This window comes from Leptonychotes weddellii, chromosome 4 (genome assembly GCF_054177405.1).
Source record: "Leptonychotes weddellii isolate Sample4059 chromosome 4, ASM5417740v2, whole genome shotgun sequence".
Lineage (NCBI taxonomy): Eukaryota > Metazoa > Chordata > Mammalia > Carnivora > Phocidae > Leptonychotes > Leptonychotes weddellii.
In genome coordinates, this window is record NC_138372.1 from 137300255 (window position 1) to 137322122 (window position 21868).

Here is a 21868-nt window from a genome sequence, read left to right on the forward strand (position 1 = left end):
ATACAAAATAATAAAATTTTTTAAAAATCTGAAAAAAAATTGTAACAGTTTTCCAATTAGTAGATTGTTTACAGTAAATGGCTGTGAATATTACTGTTTTTTTATTTTAAGGAATAACCATTGCAAGAGGGTTACCAGAACAAGACTTAAGTTTATCTTCTGGTCAGGTATCTTCTATCTGAAGCTCAGCTGTAAAGCCATACCAGGAAAGTCTCATGTTGAATAAAAACCGTTCGATGCACACACAGACCATCTAGCACTTTTTATTCTTTTTAGTGGAATATTTTGGAAACCTTAGTACCATTGTTCCTACTTATGTATAGTCTTTCATAATATGCAATTTTTTCTGAAATGGGGTTCTTAAACTGCTTTAATACTTCCTACAGCGTCATTCCAAAATGTATGGAAGATGGGCAGAAGAACCTTAGCATAATTTGCGGAGCCCAGGAAAAATGACCAGAGCCTTCCTAAACATATATTTTCATGAGTATAGGTGGCACATACCTATGCCTTCTTGCATACTAACAATTTCAGAGAACCATACTTTTCCTTACCTATAATCTACTCTTCCCAGAAATTAACTGAAGAGTTTTTGTTAACATATATGATTACTTTCCTGTTATTTGTTTAGCACTTTATGATTGTCAGTTGTTTTTATATCCTCACACAGGGTTTTTATAAATTTCTGTGGGTTTAATCCTCTGTGTTAGCTGACAGGTACGAATCACTGTTCCATTTCCATGTTTCTATGGACAGTGTAGAAATACGTTAAAATCATTGTTCTAGTATACCAGAGAAATACTTCTTCCACAGCTCTCCTAACGTCATATGTCTTAGCATGCTACAGATCACCTGTTTTCTTTAGCTGGTTTTACTATCTTTCATTCGTTGTAGGTGATCAGCTCCTTGACCAAGAGATGTCTGAGTGGATTTTATTGTATTTTTCTAAACCAGTACTCATTATACTTCTTGAATCTGTGGGTTCTTACGTTTCATCAGTTCTGGAGAGTTCTCAGCCATTAACTCTTTGTCCCTTTTCCTTGCTTTCTGTTCTCTCTTTTTGGAACACAAATTAAATATGTTGGAATTGCCCCTCCGTGTCTCTTAACTTTCCTTTTAAATTTTCCATTTTAAAATTTACTTTAGTACATTCCTGGAATTTTCTTAAATGTATACTCTAGTTTATTGATTTTTTTTCTTGAGCTATATGTTAAATGCTATTTACCCATATATTATGTATTGTATTTTAGTGAGTCTGTTTATCATTTCTGGAAAATTTTTAAATTTTACATCCTATGCTCTTATCTAGTAGAATATTGGCAGAATTTAATTATTGTAGTGATTTTTTTCAGTATTTATTTCTTTTGAAGTCTTTCAGTCAATAAAAACTTTTAATGATTTAAAAAATATATATCATTACCTCAAAGACTTACAAGATATAACACAAAAGAAAAGTTAGCATTATGTACTAGAAAAGTTACAGTTTTATAGGACTGTTGACTTACGTTTTTTTTATTTCTAAGGTCATAGGTCTTTCATATGTTGTGTTACTAATTTAATTCATCACATATTGGGGAAAATATGATATGTATAAATACTTTTTTTTTCCATTGGGTGTTTTTGTTAATACTTGCTCTTATTTGGTTTCCTGCCATCTTTTCCATTTTAAGGTATTTTTAATACATCATATATTTTAACATTCCCCTATGAGAGCACATCAGATGTTACATGTTTCTCACATTGACCATTTTATGGAACTTGAGCTATTAAGCTATAATTATGGTGTCTCTCAGGATCACAACCTTTCCTCTGTATTCACAGATTTTAATACTTCTTCCTGTTACCCTCCATTCACCAGATCTCTTAATTCTTTAAAATTGACTTTCTTGAAATCCAATACTTACATGTCACAGAACCAGATGATCCAATTTGCTTTTTTGGCAGACACCATGTAAAGCTTTGCCCATTGCAAATTTGAACAAAAGATACTAGTACTTTGTACTTTCTAGACTACTCTGGAAGAAAACGATGTAGAAAGACTTGAGTTTTATCGGGGCTTTTTCATGAGATAATTTAGGCCAGTTCTCTCATCTCAACTTTATCACTTTATAAGTGAATAATAGAGACATGTTTATAAGGAATATTAAGTTAATGGCTCCAAGGAATTTTGAGGTACAGCTTGCTTAGTAAAACGTAGAACTATATTATTTCATAAAATGAAAACTTAGAATATGGATAGTAGACTTGAAGAACTGTACTAGCTCAAGCTTTAGTTTCTCAACAATGTTTTCCAATTTCATCTTCTACCATGCAGTACTTCCTTTGAAATTATTAGCATTTAGCAATTTTGAATGTAAAGTAGAAATATTGTGCTAAATAAATGATCAAAGGTGAGAATGTATAAGGAAGAATTAAAATAGAGGCCAAATGCTATTCTGCTATCAGACCCAACAGTGCAACCTTTGTTCCCTTTAGGTGGCCTTAACCTAGCCCCTGATCCTCATTTCCTTGTAAGTAATATGGGGCTAGTAATGGACTTTACTTCACATACATGGTTGTTGTGAAGAAGCGTTCAGTATCAAAGTCACAAAAGCTATTTCATGAACTGTATGTGTAATAATAATCCACGAATTGAGATGATTCTTAGAGCTTAAAAAAAGAAGGTCGTTCAGAGATTAAGAAGATATACTTGTGAACCTAATGAGGTTGGAAAGACGGCAGTTGCCAACTAGGTCAGAAATAGTAAAAATAAGAAATTAAAAATTATCCCAAAATAGGAAGTTCATTATTGGTAACAAAAGATTAAACTATTTGTAAGAACAAAAGGAATTAAAAGCCAAGTAATTTGTTGAAAGGATGAGATTAATATGAAATTAACTGCATCTGGATTTCTCAGTAATTTTATGCTATCTTTTATTAATCTGAAGTTAAGAATTGAAGTTGTAAAACTATGACTATAAATTGTACAAATAGGCACTCAAAATAATAATGTAGTTTTGTCATACTTGTTTGTAGTGAACACTTGTACCAATTTAATGAAAAAAAGCCTCGAAAAAAATGAAATGGCTAATAATTTTTTACTTTATCTTTTAGCATACGGCGACATCAAGAAAGAAGAGCAATTTTGACTCCCATTTTAACAGATTTTTCTGTCCGAATAACTGGAGCACCTGCTATCATTTTCACCAAAATAATTTCTCCAGAAAATATGCACACTGAGGTGAGAGCTTAATTTAGGTTTCATTTTAGTCTATATAATGGAGTATATATAGAGTATGTGGAATAGCTTCTCTTTGTAAGTTAGGGATTTTCTTAGTTTTAGCGCACAGGATGTCAAATTGCTTATTATTAATGTTATTATTATAACTAAAAATTAATGAATACTTTCTAGTCCTGTTACTGCTTTCATGTAGTTACTCATTTAATCCTCATAACAATCCTATTAACTGCTTCTATCCTCTTTTTATAATTTTTTTAAAGATTTATTTATGTTAGAGAGGAAGAGAGAGAGCACACATGTGCGTGAAGAATAAGAATTCTAATTATAATAAGTAAATACAGGGAACTTGTGGGGGGGAAGGTTATTTAACCCAAAAAGCAAAAAGAATATTCATTTCCAACATACTATTCTTTATGGCTGTATTAAAATCTACTCTGCACTGTGTAGTTTGCATTTGGACCCATTGTAAGTCTCCTTAAATCCATTCCCTTAGACGACACTAGTAAGGAGAAGGTTCTTTGGATATTTCCAAGCATTCGAACATTGTCCACATTCTCTTCATGACAGGAGACAGAACTTCTGCTTATTAAGTGAAACTTCGGGTCTGTTTTTTTCTTCTTCTTTCCTTCCCTGAATGGGTTTCCAATGATGAATGTTGAAGTGACTCAAGTTATGCAGAACAGCATCAGTTAAGTAGTGGACATCTACCTAATGCAGCCAAGATTTTAGCAACTCGAAGAAGTGAAATTAATTAGTCTAGCTATCTTTGGCTTCAGCACTATTTTGTTATAAATCATTTGGAGTGTATACTTTGGAGAATACTCAAACCATACCACTTGTGATTGTAATTTCTTGCCTACAATTGCCTGTTTACATCTGTCTGCCCACTAGATTGTAATCTCCTCAAGAGCAGCTTGCCATTCAAAGCCAACCTTACTCTTTGTGCTGTCCCTAGCAGCTGAGTATCGTACATGTTATTTAGGAGATGCTCAGTAAATATTTGTTGGTTTGAATGAATGAACAGGATTATGCTAAAGAATTACATCATCACTTACATATGGAAATGATGTTAGTAGTTTGGGGTATGAAAAAGCCAAATGTATATGAAATGGTAAAAAAATTATTGTTTGTGTTGTTAGTTTGTTTCCCTGCAACTAGCGCACGGCCCAGAGCACAGCAGGACCTCATAAATGTCTATTAAATTAATCCATTAAACTATGTTGAGTGGCTGTGCTCTCCATTTCTGCTCTTCTCATTAACATATGAACTTGAGTCCCAGGAGAATTCATCAACATGGTAAAGGTCAAATAAGTAAGAATGATAAATTATCATCTAATGGCTATCATGTATCTTTATCTGTATTCAACTTTTTTTTTTCCTTCAGGAGATTTTAGTGTGTGGCCATTCCTTGGAAGTGAATATAACCACAAACCTGGACTTCTTCCTGAGTGTGGCTCAAGTTCAACTCTTACATCAGTTAATAGTAGCAAATATGATTGGACTGGAACCATCAAGCAAGGCCACAGAGGTAACTATTACCTGATTTTGATTAGTCTTACTGCATTTCTGCCAACTTTACATTCATAATAAGAAAAGTATAATTAAATGCTTTCTGCTAATTATTCTGTATTTAATTTTATTCAAAATATGGTCATAAATTATTTTAGATTGGTGTTCTTTATTTTTGAAATTTGTTTAGTCTCTTTTCCTGTCATGGACCTTTGTAAAATTGCTGTGGCCTAGCCTCAGAAAAGTCTCTTAAAAATATGGTTTTAGTATTCTGCTGCAATTTTTAAAGTACAACGCAAGAAACCTGGTATAGCTTTCGCTTACTCAGATACATTACAGGGATAGGACCTCTTTTGGAAGTGAACTTTGTAATAGTACTATGGGAATATCTTCAATAAATAACTTCTAAAGCATTCGTTTCCCACGCTCAGTGAAGAATGGACGCAATCATAAAAGTTGAATGCCTGCCTAGAATTTTAATTTTGATCCGGTGTACATTGGAAGCCTGCATTGTAACCACAAAGCATGTCAGCGGGAAACAAAGAAAGCTGCTTATTAGATGCTTCTCAAGATATGTTTTCTTTGCTTTTTGTTTCCATACTTCTATAATCCTATCTATACTTAGAGTATATCTCCTATAAAAACTCAAGTGAAGAAACCGTTCATCTATGAAAAAGACATTGATTTTATTTTTGTCAAGAGTTATACAGAAGACTCTGAGTTCTATTTATTAAGAAGGAAAGGAAGAGGTATTTGCTGAGAGCTACTTGATGCTAGTCAGTGTGCCCGGCACTTTCATGTAAGTTAATTCATTGTATCTTTGAGCGTGTTATCACAACCACCTTGTGAGGTTGATATGGGCATCATTATCATTTTACATATTAGGATCTTGGGGCTCAGAGATGGTAAGTGACCTGCCTGAAATCATTCATACATAGCTAAAAAATGGTGGAACTGAAATTTTAATATAAGTCTTTCAAGTCAGTGCTCTTTGCATTCTACCACAGTTTGTGGATTATAACTATTACATTAGTCTCTCAGTCTTATTTTTAAAAAATTATTTTAAAATGATAAAGCTTTTAACTTTTATAAATGAAGATTCTCTGACATCTTTTACCACCCATGATTTCTGTTTGCTCAGTATCTCTTTTTTCTTGTGGGTTTTTTTTTGTTTGTTTGTTTTGGGGTTTTTTTTGGGGGGGTGGCGGAGCAGAGGGAGAGGGAGAGAGAGAATTTTAAGCAGGCTCCTCTCCCAGCATGGAGCCCAACATGGGGCTTGATCTCATAAGCCTAGATCATGACCGGAGCCGAAATCAAAAGTTAACCGACTGAGCCATTCAGGCACCCTTTGCTCAGTATCTTTTTTAAAAGGGTTATAGAGCTATGCAGTCTCTAAAATATCAACTTTTTTCTGATATACATTAGACAATCCATAAGGATGTAGTTACATGACCTGAAAATGAATAGAGCAAAAAAATATTTTCCCATGGCATTTTCAATGAAGTCCTTGAAGCAAATTGGGTTGGAAACAATATTTTACTTTACTATATTATGTGTGCCAAGTTTATGAATCTCTCATATCAGTGAAATCTAATTCATAGATTTCTGATGTGTTTTAGGAATTTATACAACTTAGCAAATTTGTTGTTAACTCCTTACCTACCTGCTTTTGGCAATTAGGAATAAAGCTACTATTAACATTCATCTGCAGACTTTTGTGTGGACGGAACTTTTCAGCTCCTTTGTGTAGATACAAAGGAGTGTGATTGGGGATCATATGGTCAGAATATGTTTAGTTTTGTAAGAAACCACCAAACTCTCTTTCAAAGTAGCTTGTACCATTTTGCATCCCACCAGCACTGAAGGAGAGAGTTCCTGTTGCTCCACAACCTCACCAGCATTTGGTGTTTTCAGTGGTTTAGATTTTGGGCATTCTATTAGGTGTGTAATGGTATCTCTTACTGTTTTAAAATGCATCTCCCTGATGATAAATGAAGTGGAGCATCTTTTCCTATGCATATGTTTATTTTCCATCTGCAGAGCTTCTTTGGTGAGGTGTCTGTAAAAGTCTTTGCCTCATTTTTTAATTGGGTTGTTTTCTTACTTTTGAGTTTTAAGGGTTTCTTTGTTTATTTTGGATAACAGTGCTTTATCAGATGTGTCTTTTGCAAATATTTTCTCCTAGTCTGTGGCTTGTTTTCTAATTCCCTTGATACTATCTTTCACAGAGCAGAAGTTTTTAATTTTAATTATTTTTTTCATGGATCATGTCTTTTTTTTTTTTTTAAGATTTTATTTATTTATTTGAGAGAGAGAATGAGATAGAGAGCATGAGAGGGGGGAGGGTCAGAGAGAGAGGCAGACTCCCTGCTGAGCAGGGAGCCCAACGTGAGACTCGATCCCGGGACTCCAGGATCATGACCTGAGCCGAAGGCAGTCGCTTAACCAACTGAGCCACCCAGGCGCCCTTCATGGATCATGTCTTTGGTGTTGTATCTAAAAAGGCATCACCATACCCAAGATCATCTAGGTTTTCTCTTATGTTCTCTTCTAAGAGTTTTATAGTGTGTGTTTCACATTTAAGTCTATGGTCCATTTTGAGTTCATTTTTCTGAAGGGGGTTAGGTCTATATGCAAATTCATTTTTTTGCATGTAAATGTCTGGTTGTTCCAGCACCATTTGTTGAAGACACTGTTTTTGCTCCATTGTATTCCTTTTGCTCCTTTGTCAAAGATCATTTGACTGTATTCATGAGGATCTATTTCTGGGCTGTCTGTTGTGTTCCACTGACATATTTGTCCATTCTTTCACCAATACCACACTGTCTTGATTACTGTAGCTTTTTTTTTTTAATTTTTTTATTATGTTATGTTAATCACCATACATTACATCATTAGTTTTTGATGTAGTGTTCCATGATTCATTGTTTGCGTATAACACCCAGTGCTCCATGCAATACGTGCCCTCTTTAACACCTATCACCAGGCTAACCCATCTCCCCACCCCCCTCCCCTCTAGAACCCTCAGTTTACTGTAGCTTTATAGTAAGTCTTAAGGTATAGCAGTGTTAGTCCTCCATTTTTGTTCTTCTCTCTCATTATTGTATAAGCTATTCTGGCTCTTTTGACTCTGTAAACTTTACAATCAGTTTGCCAATAGCCATTAAATGACTTCCTGGAATTTTGATTGGGATACATTGAATCTATAGATTAAGTTGAGAAATGACATCTTGACAATATCGAATCATCTTATCCATGAACATGGAATATTCTCCACTTATTTAGTTCCTCGATTTCATTCGTCAGAGTTTTATAGTTTTCCTTATATAGATCTTCTATATATTGTTAGATTTATACCTAAATATTTCATTTTTTGTATGCTAATATAAATGCTATTGTGCTTTTAATTTAAAATTCCACTTGTTCATTGTTAGTATATAGAAATGTAATGTAATTGACTTTTGCATATTAACCTTATATCCTGCAACCTTGCTATAATCACCTATTCATTTGAAGAGTTTTCATGTTGATTCTTTCAGATTTTCCACATGGACAGGCCTGCCATCTGTAAACAGAGACAGTTCTTCTGTTCCAATCTGTAATAATTTTATTTCCTTTTCTTGCCTTATTGTACTAGCAAGGAATTCCAGTATGTTGAAAAATAGTGATGAGAAAGGACATCCTTGCCTTCTATCTGATCTTAGTGGGAAGGTTTCAGTTTCTCACTGCAGGTTTTTTGTAGATAATGTTTATCAAGTTGAGGACATTTCTGTCTATTCCTAGTTTACTGAGAGCTTTTATCATGAATGGGTTTGGATTTTGTCAGATGCTTTTCATGCATCCATTCACATCATCATATGATTTTTCATTTTAAGTTTATTGATGTGATGGATTACATTAATTGAGTTTTAAATGTTAAACAAGCCTTGCTTAGTGTAGTATATAATTTTACACTTAGTGTAGTATAAATCCCACTTAGTGTAGTATATAATTCTTTTTATACATTGTTGGATTATATTTGCTAGTATTTTGTTGAAGATTTTTGTGTTTTTGTTCAAAAGAGATATTAGTCTGTAGTTTCCTTTTCTTATAATGTCTTTTTCTGCTTTTGCTATTAAGGCAATACTGGCCCCGTAGGTTGAGTTAGAAAATATTTTTTTCTGTTTCTGGCCTCTGAAAGAGACTGTAGAGAATTGGTATAATTTCTTCCTTAAATGATGCTAGAAATCATCAGTGAACCCATCTAAGCCTGATGCTTTCTTTTTTGGAAGGTTATTAATTATTGCTTCAATTTCTTTAATAGACATAGGCCTATTCACATCCTCTCTTCTTGTGTGAGTTTTATCTGATTGTTTTTCAAGAAATTGGTCCATTTTCTTGAAATGGTTATCAAATGTATGGGCATGGACTTGTTCATAATATTCCTTTATTATCCTTTAAATTCCATAGGATCTGTAGTGATATCCCCTCTTTCAGGTCTGATATTGGTCATTTGATTCCTTTCTCCCTTTTTCTAGTTAGCCTAACTAGAGGCTTTTACGGATTTTTGCTCTAAGTCTTACTATTTCTTTTGTTCTGCTTGTTTTGGATAGTGATGATATTTCCAGACAATCTTTGACAAAGTTTTATTTGAAAGATTAATTTTAAAAGTTATTCAAGAATGTGGTGGATGACTTTTGTTAGTAGAGGAAACATTTACACTATAAACAAAGGGGAAGAAAGATGGACAAATTTTTGAAAATAGAAGTGAAAAACAGTGGAACAATCTAAGGATTATTGCTAAAACCAAGATTTAATATTTTGATTGTATGGACAGTTAATACACAAACTTTTAAGTACATAGTTAAGGAGAAGCACTTCAGGCAATAAAATGACCAGCTGATAGTTGAGGCAAATTGCTTCTCATGTTGATCAAAACTTTTCCAATGTTTTCACTCTGAAAAATGTACTCTAGATAGGGTGAGGCCACTGGATCAATCAGCCTATATTTGTATTGTTTGATTTTTATTTGTCCCCTTTGAGTGCTATGACTTTCATGATTGCTGGCTCCCAGAATATTTCTCTTTTTTAAATTATTGTTTCTCCATACATATGATAGGCCGAGAAAGAATATACGAGAAAGAAACACTTAATATTCAAAAACCCAAAGTGCATTTCATATTTACAAAGTACATGTCCTTTCATACTCCATTCTATAATTCATCTCTATGACAGCAATTGGTTCTTTAACACTAGAACAACAGGAATGTTATTTGGATTTCTTACATCCTAGTCCTCTGCCATTTACATGAAGTCAGAGTCAACCTCCTAGATAACTTCATAGTCAAATCCAATTGTACAATTCAAACTGTTTTCCGGAAATAGAGCTCCAGTATTCATTCTTGATTTCTGGGTAGGGCTGTGGTGATTTACACAATTGGTTTACCCTTTAGAGGATTCTTTGCCTTCTTGCAAGATAATCTTGGTCTCATAAAGGCCCAATTATATAAAAATGGTTATTAGTAATATAATCATGACATTCATGTGGTAAGAATTAACAAGAGAGATAGTTTAGTAACATGTACCAGTAAATGTCAGGAAATTTTTGAAAGAGAATGTGAATAAACAGAGAACTAAATAATTTTTTAATTTGTGCACATCTATTTATGCATGAATAATGCAGGCCATTTTTATATGATAAAAGGAAACCAAAAAAATCATAAGTTTTCCTAAAGCTGTTAGTATACAGGACATGATAAAAAATTATTCAAAAACAAAGCCAATGAGAAATCCTACCTTTATATCATTTTATTTCAGTTGCTGTCATACAGAAAATATAGCATGAAGAAAATTTGCTTGAAATTTTAAAGTATTAGACTGCTTTAAACTGAGATAATAGTTGAGTAGTCTATCTGAAATCTGTGAAACCATAAGCAATATAGATAAGGTACTAAAACTAGTCTCTTAACTTGAAATGGTTAGTTTATTTTTATAATACAGTGGTATTTTTATCAATAACTAATATATGTGTCTAACATAGTTTGCTTGGGTGTTTTTACAGTTTGCTATAAGACAATATAATATGTTGGACTTTTTTTTCTATGTACTGTGATTGAGTATGTGCCCTATGGAGTAGTGATGGAAGTTGTTTTCTTGGTGGCAGTATTACTGTTTTAGCCTGGAAATAATCTTTGGAGTTATTCTTCATTTAGGAATGGAAATTCTTATTTTTTAGTCAATGGTGAAAAATTCTTGCAAGGCATACTTGACCAGCTTAAGGATTGCTAGGAATAATTAGAACTAGGAACTTAACAGTAAAGAAGAGGGAAGGAACTTTGAGTGGTGGTGTAGTAACAGGGGTTTTTTGGAGTAGAACATTAGGCAAGATGAGGGAAATAGAGGCAAAGTATACCCTGAGAACACAGATGAGCAGAGGTGGGGTTTGAAAGTGGGAACTGAGACCAGTATGGGAGAGGATGTTGGTGTTCTGTCTGTCTTGCTGTAGGTGTGAATGATAAAGCCTGTGTCAGAGGTTACATAGTTCTGTATTAAAAAAGGAGGTGGAGATTTTGGATGATGTGCATGTGGTGACTTTCCATCGGTGTTGCTATGCGAGTATTTGTTTCCCTTCAGAGGCACCTGGATCGACTACTTGTAACCAAGCAATAAACACAGGCACCAATAAAATATGGATTCAAGCAGAGCCTTAAATGGACAAGAGGGCCTGTGAGGAAATACCTTGAATTTCTTACAATCTAGACCTGGAATAGTTATTAAGTATTTTATTGCCTATCCTCTCCAAGAGAAGGACTTCTTAGGTACATTGAACTATCACACCTGTTGCAATTTTACTTAGGCCTTGTAGATATTAAAAATAGCCTAATTGTCTCCTGATAAACGAGCTTATGCTTAGAGAGAAATGCATCATAGTTGCGTCAGGGTACATGCTAAACATCAAGAAAACCGTAAAAATTTTAATTTTCTAGCCATGCTTATGTTTATCTCATGCAGATTTCTTGACCAGAAATCCAGTGGATGCATTAAGTTTTCCTAAGGCTCTCTTAAACTGTCTTTCCTGGTCGTATTCATTGAGGGCTTTCCATATACACCAGATATACTGGCTACAGACTGAAAGAGATATGAAAAATAAGTACACTGTGGTCCCCGACCTGTAGGATTTTATAATCTGGTTGAGACATAAAACATAGATAAATGAATTGATAACTGAGAACTCAAAGCAGTAAATGAAAAGTATTAAACATGCTCTATGGAAAATGAGTGTTAAAGGAGTGATTCACAATAGGAGGAGAAGACTTAGGCCAGGCGGTCAGAGATCTAGCTTCCTGGGGAAGTTGGAATGGAGTAGGCAGAGAAGAATGACCTATTCATTTACTCAATAAACATTGAACCTTTTCTATGTATCAAACACTATAATGGATATTAGAGTGACAGCATTAAACAAAAGAGATAAAATTTCTTTCATGTTCTAGTGCTCACATATTTCATGAGGAGTATAGGCAATGATAAATAATTGGAGCTAGATCAAGATACACAGTCATATACAGTTATATATACACACAAACAGTAAGTTGCATACATCAGATAATGTTCACTTTCCATCAGCCCAAAGTTAAGTCATGTGCACACCTAGCTGCAAGGGAGGCTGAGAAATGTAATACTTCTAATACATGACCATGTGCCATGCTTAAAATAATTTTACTATGAAAGAAGGGGATGATGAATATATTGGGATACAGCTGACAGCATTGGCCACAGAGACTTCAGGATAACCTGGTAGCCAGATCTAGAATACTCCTCAGAAAGCAGTTTTGGCTCTCTTCAATACTTTGAAAATACTGTCAACTAAAGCCTAAAGTTACATACCATATTATATGGCAGAAATAATGTTGGCTTACCAATTGTTCAGTGCTGCTATGGGGACAAGTATTGTCTTGCCCAGTATTTCTAACCGTCTTCATCTGACAGTAGAACTTTCTTTCCTTTAGCTAAACAAGGCAGGTTGTTTTGATAAGGATTCCCATTGCAGGGTAGACATGAGACACAGGCCTTAAGTTAATCATTGTACTCCATCCCCCTGTCAGTTATTGGCCCAGATATGGACACACTACTCAGACCAGGGCAGTGTTTTCTGTGAATACACTGAGAAGAATAAACTCGAATCTTTCCCGTGGATCATTAAGTCCAGATGTTATCATACTGGAGCTTACTTTGACCATGCTCCTCTCTTCTGCTTCACCACTATCACATGAAGAAAACCTGTCTGTGTTTTTAAAAAGAAGGAGAGAGAGAGGGAAAGGAGTTGAACTCACAGAAATAAGGGAAGCTGAAAGTTGGAGAGAAAGTCTTTGACATCATCTGACATCCTTTGGCACAGTTCCAGTCAATGAGACTTGAAGGGAAGTGTTCAACTGCTTTCTGGGAAAGTCTTCACCTTCTTGCTTTTCCACCTTCTTGGAATCATGACAGTGGAAGTGACCAGCTACTTGTGACCGTGAGGCAAAACATAACGACAAACATGAGGACAGAAACCACACACTAAGGATAGCCAGGTGGATGCATAAAACGATCCTGAGATGCAAGTGGCTTCTTGGAACCACTGAAGGGAGCACTGGGCTTGAAGTTATGTGAAGAAACTAAACATAAATTAAGCCAGTACTGTTTGGCTTGTTACTACATCAGGACAAACAAAAGCCTCACTGCTGCAGACGCTGTTTCAGTATTCTAAGACAGAGATGATAAAGCCTAAGGGAAGTGCTGAGCATACAGTACAATTTGATGCTGAATAAATGCTTGCAGTATGAGTTGATCAGTGGATTCCTTAATTCATAGGAATTCCTATTTTTGTTCATGGAGATAGAAAAGATAGATGTATGCAACATACACATCAAAAGAACTGGAAGGTATCGGTGATTAACTATGTTTGATGGAGAAAGGTTGGGTACATATTATGGAGGCCTTTGAATACTAGACTGAAATGTTTTAAGTAAGCAATAGAGAGGAGTTGAAGTTGGTTAACTGTACAATAACTTAAACAGATGTCCTTCTAAGATCAGATCCATTTTAGACTGAACCTCCCAGTTTTCCTCACATATTGGTAGTTCAAACATAAATACCAAAGCTACATTTTTCTCTATTCTATAATAAATATATTGTATTCTAATATAGGATCAGATTATTTCAGTTAGGATTTGAAACAGCTCTATGTAGCATATATTATATGAGTTATATACATGGGCTACATATTTCACCCATTGTTTCCAGGAGCTACAATTATTCTTCAAAAAAGAAAAGAAAACAATGCACACACTTTAAAAATTGACTAACAGAAGGATGAGAAGGCTGTGATTGCCCTGGGTTATGTTCATTTGGCTGCAGTAATTACTCTGTTATTCCTGGCTAGCAAGTAATCATCTTATTAAGCCTACTTACAGAAGTGTATAAGGAGGAACACATGCTCATTTTCAAATCAGTGTTTTAGAGTAAATAAAATTTTTATAGCAAAACAAAAACCATATTTTTAGGGGCAAAGAATAGAACCGCATCACTGGGAATCTGAAGGTGGGGTTCTTTGATCCACACACTCCATATCCTGAAGAAGAATCTAGACAGTTATAACACTAATTGAGCATTTCTTCCTTTGCCCTTTCTTTCCTCCTCCACTTAACCACTTGGTTTTAGCCACTTCCTTAGATCTCCTTTCCTTTCAGTCTCTGGTAATGACTTACTTGGTAACCCATCCTGTGCATGCTTGGTACCTGTTCTGACACTCTCTTTGATAGCTAAAAATTATGTTCTTTAAGGAAAATCTCATTTACAAAAAAAAAAAAATTTACTTTAGCCATCAGAAAATATACAGTACTTAGACCATGTTTCTTCAATATTTCTAAAGTAATGGATATTTCCACTGAAGTAAGGTTTCTGTTTCCCCATACTTTTTGCTATTATTTATTGTATTTGGCTTGCCTACAACTATCTAAAAAATAAAGAACTACATAAAGCACCATATTCAACTGTCTATGAAGCAGGATAAAGTTACATTACAAAAAATAATGTTACAGTCAAGGTGATCAGAACAGGTAAAACCCCCTGAGCTATATCTTCATCCTCAATTAGCTCCTCTTCTCTCAAGATTGCTATTCCTTCTCGTCTGTTCTTTTATGTTCGTATTTCTTCCTGTTCGTACTAAGTTATAGGTCTTTTCTTTGACCTTGAATCTTGTCTCTTTAATAACTGCTCATTTTTCATATTTTTTTGTATTTCCAGTCGTTTCTTATTCCTCAGGACCTACAAAAAATATTTGTATGTAAGGAGAAACACTCTAGGAAAATAGTTCATAACTGATTCGTTATTATCTTTTCTGAGTAAAAATATGATAAATGAGCTAACTGTTCAAAATAACTGAGGGTCCATGGTTTGCTGGGTTTTCTATATGACAGTTTGTTCTAACAAGCAAACTTCTGGGATTTCAGTTACTATTACATAAAAGAACCAACTTTTAAAAAATATTAACATCAGAGCCATGGGAATGTATATAATTCTCATCTAAGATTTCATACATTTTTAAATTGCTTATTTCTAAAACTTTGGCTCTTCATCAAAGGTTTTCTGTAGCAAATGACTAAAAATCTTCTCACAGGGTATAGAGGTATATAAAATAAACACCAAAGCCTAAACGCAATAATCTTCCTTCTACACTTTTTAAGATTCCCGGACTTCAACAAATGTGCTATAGATGCCTTCCCACCTTCCTTTCTAAAACTTGGCCCGTTCAGTATTGCACATTTGGAAGACACAAAAGAACACTGGAGAGATGGAAATACTCTGTATTGTGATTGTGGTGGTGATTACACAACTGAATGCATTAGTTAAAGCCCAACCCACGGTACCTTTTTAAGGAGTAAATTTTATTATTTATCAATTATACTCTAGTAAACCTGGCTTAAAAAAATATATGTGGCCACTCAGCTTTGGAACATAGCTTTGGAAGACACAAAGTCCACTCACTGGCAACAGTGATTTCCATTAATGTCAGAATGTCTGTTACTGAGGTGGCTGCCCAGAATCCGTAACACCAGTTACCATTTATCAGGTACTCACTATGTGCCAGATGGTCTAAGTGTTTTATATAGCTTAACTCCTTTAGTCCTAGCAATAACCCTCTGAACTGGGGGCTTTGTCTCGGATTGTACAGCTATGGAAACTGAGTCTCAAGAGAGTCACATCATTTGCCCAAGGTTATATAGCTAAATAAGTCTCCAAGCCCAGCCATTTGCCCCACCCCCTCCTCTGAGAATGTATTGGTTAGAGGAGCTGTGAGAGGTAGTTCAGTGACCTAACTGGTCTGTATGTGGGTGTTTACAGGGAGAATTAAGCAAAATCTAGTTTATGGAAGACCTTAACTGTTCTTACATAAAATTAACCTTCTATTGTATTGCAATGGTAAGCCATTGAAGGATCTAAAGAGCATGACATAATCAAGTTCACATTTGGAATAGTGACAGATGGATTCGGTAAGGAGATCACTGGACACTCTAGCAGTAATCCAGGCGATGAGAGCCTGAATTGAAGCACTGATCTAGGGAAGAAGAAGAAGAAGAAAACCAGTAATGGGCAATCTCTGCATTTGCTTGACAAGGTGTATAAAAGCAGGAAAGCCCTAGGAAAATAGGTTATAACTAATTCATTACTATCCTTTCGGAGTAAAAATATGATAAATGAGCTGGTTCATCTCAGTGCATATGTTAATGGAAAGATAGTGCTCTAGATTATTCTTTCTGCAGCTGTTTTCAATTAGATGACAAAGAGCAATGAGTCTTCAGCTACATGTTTGCTTATAGGCATCAGTTAGTCCTAAATTCAGAGGCCACAGATTGGGATTCCCCTGTATTTTGTACCTTCTTGAATTCTTGACCAGCTCTGTATTTCATTTATGCCTCCAAAGAAAAATGTTGGAGTGGACTATTTTTCTTTTAAAGACTCAAAAAATGGTTATTAGTTAGTTGTTGATTGGTTTCATTTCTAAATATGAAAAAGACAAGGATGTATAAATGTCAGTGGGAAGGATTCAGTTACAAGGGAGGCTGACATATATTGGGATGAGAAGGAGAAATCAATAGTGTACCATCCCTAAAATAATGAGAAAGTAATTTCCTACAAATGAAGAAGGGTTGATGTTAGGAAGAAGTATACCTCTTCTCATAGAACAAAAGGGGAGAAAGAGAGCATGGTCACAGATGTAAGTAGATGTAAATAGATTCAAGAGTTTAGTAGTAAGGAGGTGAGGAGATGCCCGTTTGGTTATTTTTTACTCCAGAAAGAAGAAAGATATCTGTTAAGGAATGGTATGGGGCTCAGAGATGGAAGGCAGAAAGCTGCTTATTTTATTTAAACATTTTCATCTAGTAAATATAGATTGGAATCTACAGAGATGCATACAAATAATGGTAAAATATAAAGATTGCTAAAAATTAAGACCAAAGGAACAAAAACTCAACACAATTACTCGGGCCACAAGGCCTGAACCTCAGATTTAACTCTTAACTTCCTGGCAGATCAAAGAAGAGGAAGATTCAGATACTAATAAATTTACTTGAAAGGTTTGCTGATTTTTAGAATGTATAGATCTTTTAAAATACATTTCTTATTTTAGAATAGTTTTAGGTTTGCAGAGAAGTTGCAAAAATAGTGTAGAGAGTTCTCAAATACCCTGCATCCAGTTTTCCCTGTTTTTAACATCCTACATTAGTATGTATGGTACATTTATCACAACTAATGAACTAATATTGGTATAATTATTAACTAAAGTCTAAAGGTGTCCTCAGTTTTTCTAAGAAAATTCCGTGAATGTTCTTTTCTGTTCCAAGATCCCATTAATGATACCATGTTACATTTATTGTTATGTCTTCGGAGGTTCCTCTAGACTTTGATACTTTCTCACATTTTCCTTGCTTTTGATGACCTCAACAGTTTTGAGGAGTACTGGTCAGGTATTTTTTAGAATTTCAGTTAATTTGGATTTGTCTGATGTTAGGTTGAGGGGTAGTATCTACATAAATCATTTTGAATTGTTCTATACAAGACAGTTTTCTTTTCTTCATTTAGGATATAGGATACATATTATAAATAGAATAAATGTGCCTTTCACATTCAAAAATTGTATTAATTGATATTAATAGTATCATTTACAACTGTAGTTAATCCCTTATATGCCAGGCATTTCCTTAGTCTCTCAGAGCTCTAGTATCTTCACCTACAAAATGAAAGATTAAGATTTGGCTTTCACCTCCCATTCTTGTCTTTCACTGGTGTTTTTGATGACCTGAGGGAAAGCCCAAGACTGACCTCCAGTGGTAATCCATGCTGCTCTCCAAGAAATAAATACTTGTTTGTTGGCTTGAGATGAGTTGACACAACCAGATAGTTAAGAAAAAGTAACCCTTACAGCAAATGAGTGTCTAATTTATTTATTTATTGGTAGCTAATGACAAATCTCAATTTCTCTCTAATATGACTAGAGAAATTTCTTTCTAGAAGTGACCCAAAAATATCTTTTATCTGTTCTGAAATTTGAACCATTTGGGAAGAGGTGAGTCTAAACCCTCTTTGTTATATAGATAACTCTAATTCTGGATATAATAATTCCATAAATGTCTTCTGTGCTTAGGTGATTTCCTCCCAGTAATTTAGTAGAGGTTTTTTTTGCAGTCATTAATTTTAGTACTCTTAAAATATTTTCTGGCATTGACTTCTCATTTTTCTCATTTTTTTCCTGAGACTCCTCTCTCCTCATGGAACCATATTCATATAAATTCTGATATTCCCCCCTGCCATCATCTCAGAAGATATTTGTGAAGCTATGGAAGTTGGGTGTATCCCTGTGGGGGAAATTCCTCTAATATTGTTTTTAGCATTCTCCAGGAGTGGATCTACGTTTTCTGGGATCTGAAATTAGTCCTTTTTAAAAAGAATACAAATTACATATATAAAATAACCAAGGCTCAGGATCTTGTAAGATGTCCTATGCAAGCCAAGAAGGCTTGAAGCTGAAATTTCTTACTAACTTTCTGATAAATCTCCCTCACACAGTCTTGGATGAAAACTGACATGACCACTGTACCAGCTTTCTATTGCTGCCTTTTGTAGAAGCCTGCTGCATTCCTTGGCTCGTGGTCTCCTCCTCCCACCTTCAGTGCAATAGCAGGTCAAGTCCTTCACAGAGGGCATCTCTGTGACCTTTTACCATTGCATTTCTCTCTAATCACAGCAAAGAACAATTCTTAGCTTTTAAGGACTCATGTGATTAGATTGGGCCCACCCAGATAATCTAACATAACCTCCCCATTTCAGGACTGTAACCTTAATCACTTCTGCAAAGTCTCTTTTGCCATGTAACGTAGGATGTAGGCATCTTCAGGAGAACAGTTTTCTGCCTAACATACTGCAGAGGGGTATGATTTCTGCCTTCTTTGCACTTGATGATAATGATCAGTGACTTAGTCTTACTGACTCAAAAAGCCAACAGTGAACTACCAAACTCAAACAAATCTAGGCATCTTCTCCAGTCAAACAACACGACAAAAAGCCTAAATGTATCTGTTGGGAGAAGACATGATACAGAGAGAAGTGTGAGAAATTGTTTATTGTGTATCCAATTTGAATTGGGAGGTTAGTGTTATGCTGTTGTAGCAATTTGTCCCTGACTTAAAAATAACAATTTTTATGAAAATTATATTGTCCAAAACAAAAATGATTACTGTCGTTGTCTTGATTTTTTATAAATCTCCTTAATTTTTGCTTTAATGGAAGACAGATATCTGTTTCTGTATTCTAATATGTTATTTTGATTAAAATGTAGGAAGAAAAATCCAGCCTAATACAGATATGAAGTCAGAAAAGAGAGTATTTTAATAACCTTTAAGATAATTGTGGGTATTCTTCTTTGTTATTAGCCTGTTATAATAATGTATATATTAATAATATATAAATAATTTGTTGTAATAAAAATTGAGATATGGTAGTCTCCCTTTTTATCTACTTTATTGACTATATATATATTTTTAATATAGATTTTATTTATTTATTTGACAGACACAGCAAGAGAGAGAACACAAGCAGGGGGAGTGAGAAAGGGAGAAACAGGCTTCCTGCAGAGCAGGGAGCCCGATGCGGGGCTTGATCCCAGGACCCCCGGGATCATGACCTGAGCCAAAGGCAGACGCTTAGCGACTGAGCCACCCAGATGCCCCAACTATATTTTTTAACAGTTTTTTTTTTTTTAGATCTAATCCACGTACCATACAATTAACCCATTTTAAGTGTGCAGCTCTGTGGCTCTTAATATATTCAGAGTTGTGCAGCCATCACCACAATCTTAGAACTTTTTCATCACCCCCAAAATGAAAGCCCGCGTCCCTTTAGCCATGATCCCCCAATTCTCCCATCCCCCTCAGCCCAGGCAACCAATAATCTACTTACTTTCTCTATGGATTTATCAATTTTGGACATTTCATATACATAGAATCATATTATATGTGGTTTTTTTATTACTAGCTCCTTTTATTTCACCTAATGTCAATATCAATCCTTTATGTTTTATTTTTATTAGATGCTTTATTTCTTTTTATTGTCAAATAATATTTCACTGTATAGATGTGTACCACATTTTTTAACCCATTATTCAGTCGATGGACCTTTGGTGAGTTTCCAATTTTTTGGCTATTAATAATAGTGCCGCTGTAAACATTCACAAGGATATCTTGTGTAGATATGTATTTTCCTTTGTCTTGAGAATATACCCCATAAGTGGAATTGCTGGATCATATGGTAACTATGTTTAATCGTGGCAATTTCTTAAAAGATTAGCTACATATCGAATGTGAAACCATAAGAAGGGACTTTTCTTGTTCTCTTACCTTACAGTTGACTTCTAGTGCCTTCCATGCATGATTTTGTAACATCATTCATTTGGAAAATATTTGTTTACTTAGTTATGTGGATCTTCCAAAAGTTGACACATTTTTATTACATGACATCACAATTCACATTTGTTGATATTATGACCAGTTCTCACATCAGAAAAGTCTAAATACCAGGAAGCTGTCAGGTTCATGATAGCAAATACAAGTTTTCCATTATGCTAATTTTTGCTTGAAAGTTTAAATATTCAGAGTTGGATATTTCACAAATATTTACTTCAAGGACAACAATAGATAATATTTATTGGCACTGATAAAAACCATACTTTTGTCAGCCACTTTCAATTAAAAAGGTGTTCACGAGTCAGCTACTATAGCTTGCAGTTCAGTTGCACATCTGCTTTCCCTGAAGACAGCTGTCACTCTTTGGTATGTGGCAGCAGTGCTTGATGCATACTTCCCATTTCATCACACCAAATATTAAAAAAATATCTATTCATTGGCTAGGATTTAAGAAATAATTTTTACTGTTTCATCAAGGACATTTTTACATGAAACTTAATTTTGTACTAGAGTTGTATAGTGGACAACTAGCTCATTTTTCTACTACTGCCTCAGTTCTTGGTGAGACACTCACCATTGCTTTTGCACTATCAGTGCAAATGTCAACATAGCGGAAAAGATGGATATTACAAAATTAGTTTTGACTTCAAGGATTCTTTGATAGCGTCTCAGGGACCTTGAAGAGTCTGTGGACCACACTTTGAGAACTGCTGCTCAAACACTGAACTTTTTGTCTCTGTTTCTTTTTCTCAAAAAAAAAAAAAAAAAGTATTTTTCAGAAATGTTAAGATTAATGAAAAGTCATATGTCATTTTGAGTAGAAACAAATTTTTGTTATTTGGGAATATATTACTTTTCTCTTTTCCTATCAGAACTACACTCAGTAGTTCATTAATCTAAACAAATTCAGAAAGTCAATAATCTTCACTCTCATTTTAAAATGAGATAACATTGGAAATCACTTTTTATTTATTTGGCTAAGATTGGCCAGTTAGCTTGCTGTACATTTTAAGTTGAAACTCAGGCATTCTCATTCATAACTGCAGTACTTTAGCTTTTATAAGCTACTTTACTAGAAAACCTGTGTGAAACATCATGATGCCTTAGTAAAAGCTGGAAGCATAGGCTTAAATTGCCTCAATTGCCTTACTGAATAATCTTC

At 34.6% G+C, this 21868-nt stretch overlaps 1 protein-coding gene and 1 long non-coding RNA gene across 2 annotated transcripts in view; both read left to right on the forward strand.

Annotated features, from left to right (window-relative positions):
• The window catches only part of VPS13B (vacuolar protein sorting 13 homolog B), a 743427-nt gene that overhangs the window by 474725 nt on the left and 246834 nt on the right, over positions 1–21868 (forward strand). Inside the window, exons 31-32 of the mRNA XM_081817134.1 lie at positions 3094–3220; positions 4605–4748. Of these exons, the coding sequence (XP_081673260.1) occupies positions 3094–3220; positions 4605–4748 (271 nt within the window). The remainder of the gene's footprint in view (positions 1–3093; positions 3221–4604; positions 4749–21868) is intronic.
• The window catches only part of LOC145721062 (uncharacterized), a 39607-nt gene continuing 22494 nt past the window's right edge, over positions 4756–21868 (forward strand). The window contains exon 1 of the long non-coding RNA XR_014144537.1: positions 4756–5528. This is a non-coding gene — a long non-coding RNA (uncharacterized LOC145721062). The remainder of the gene's footprint in view (positions 5529–21868) is intronic.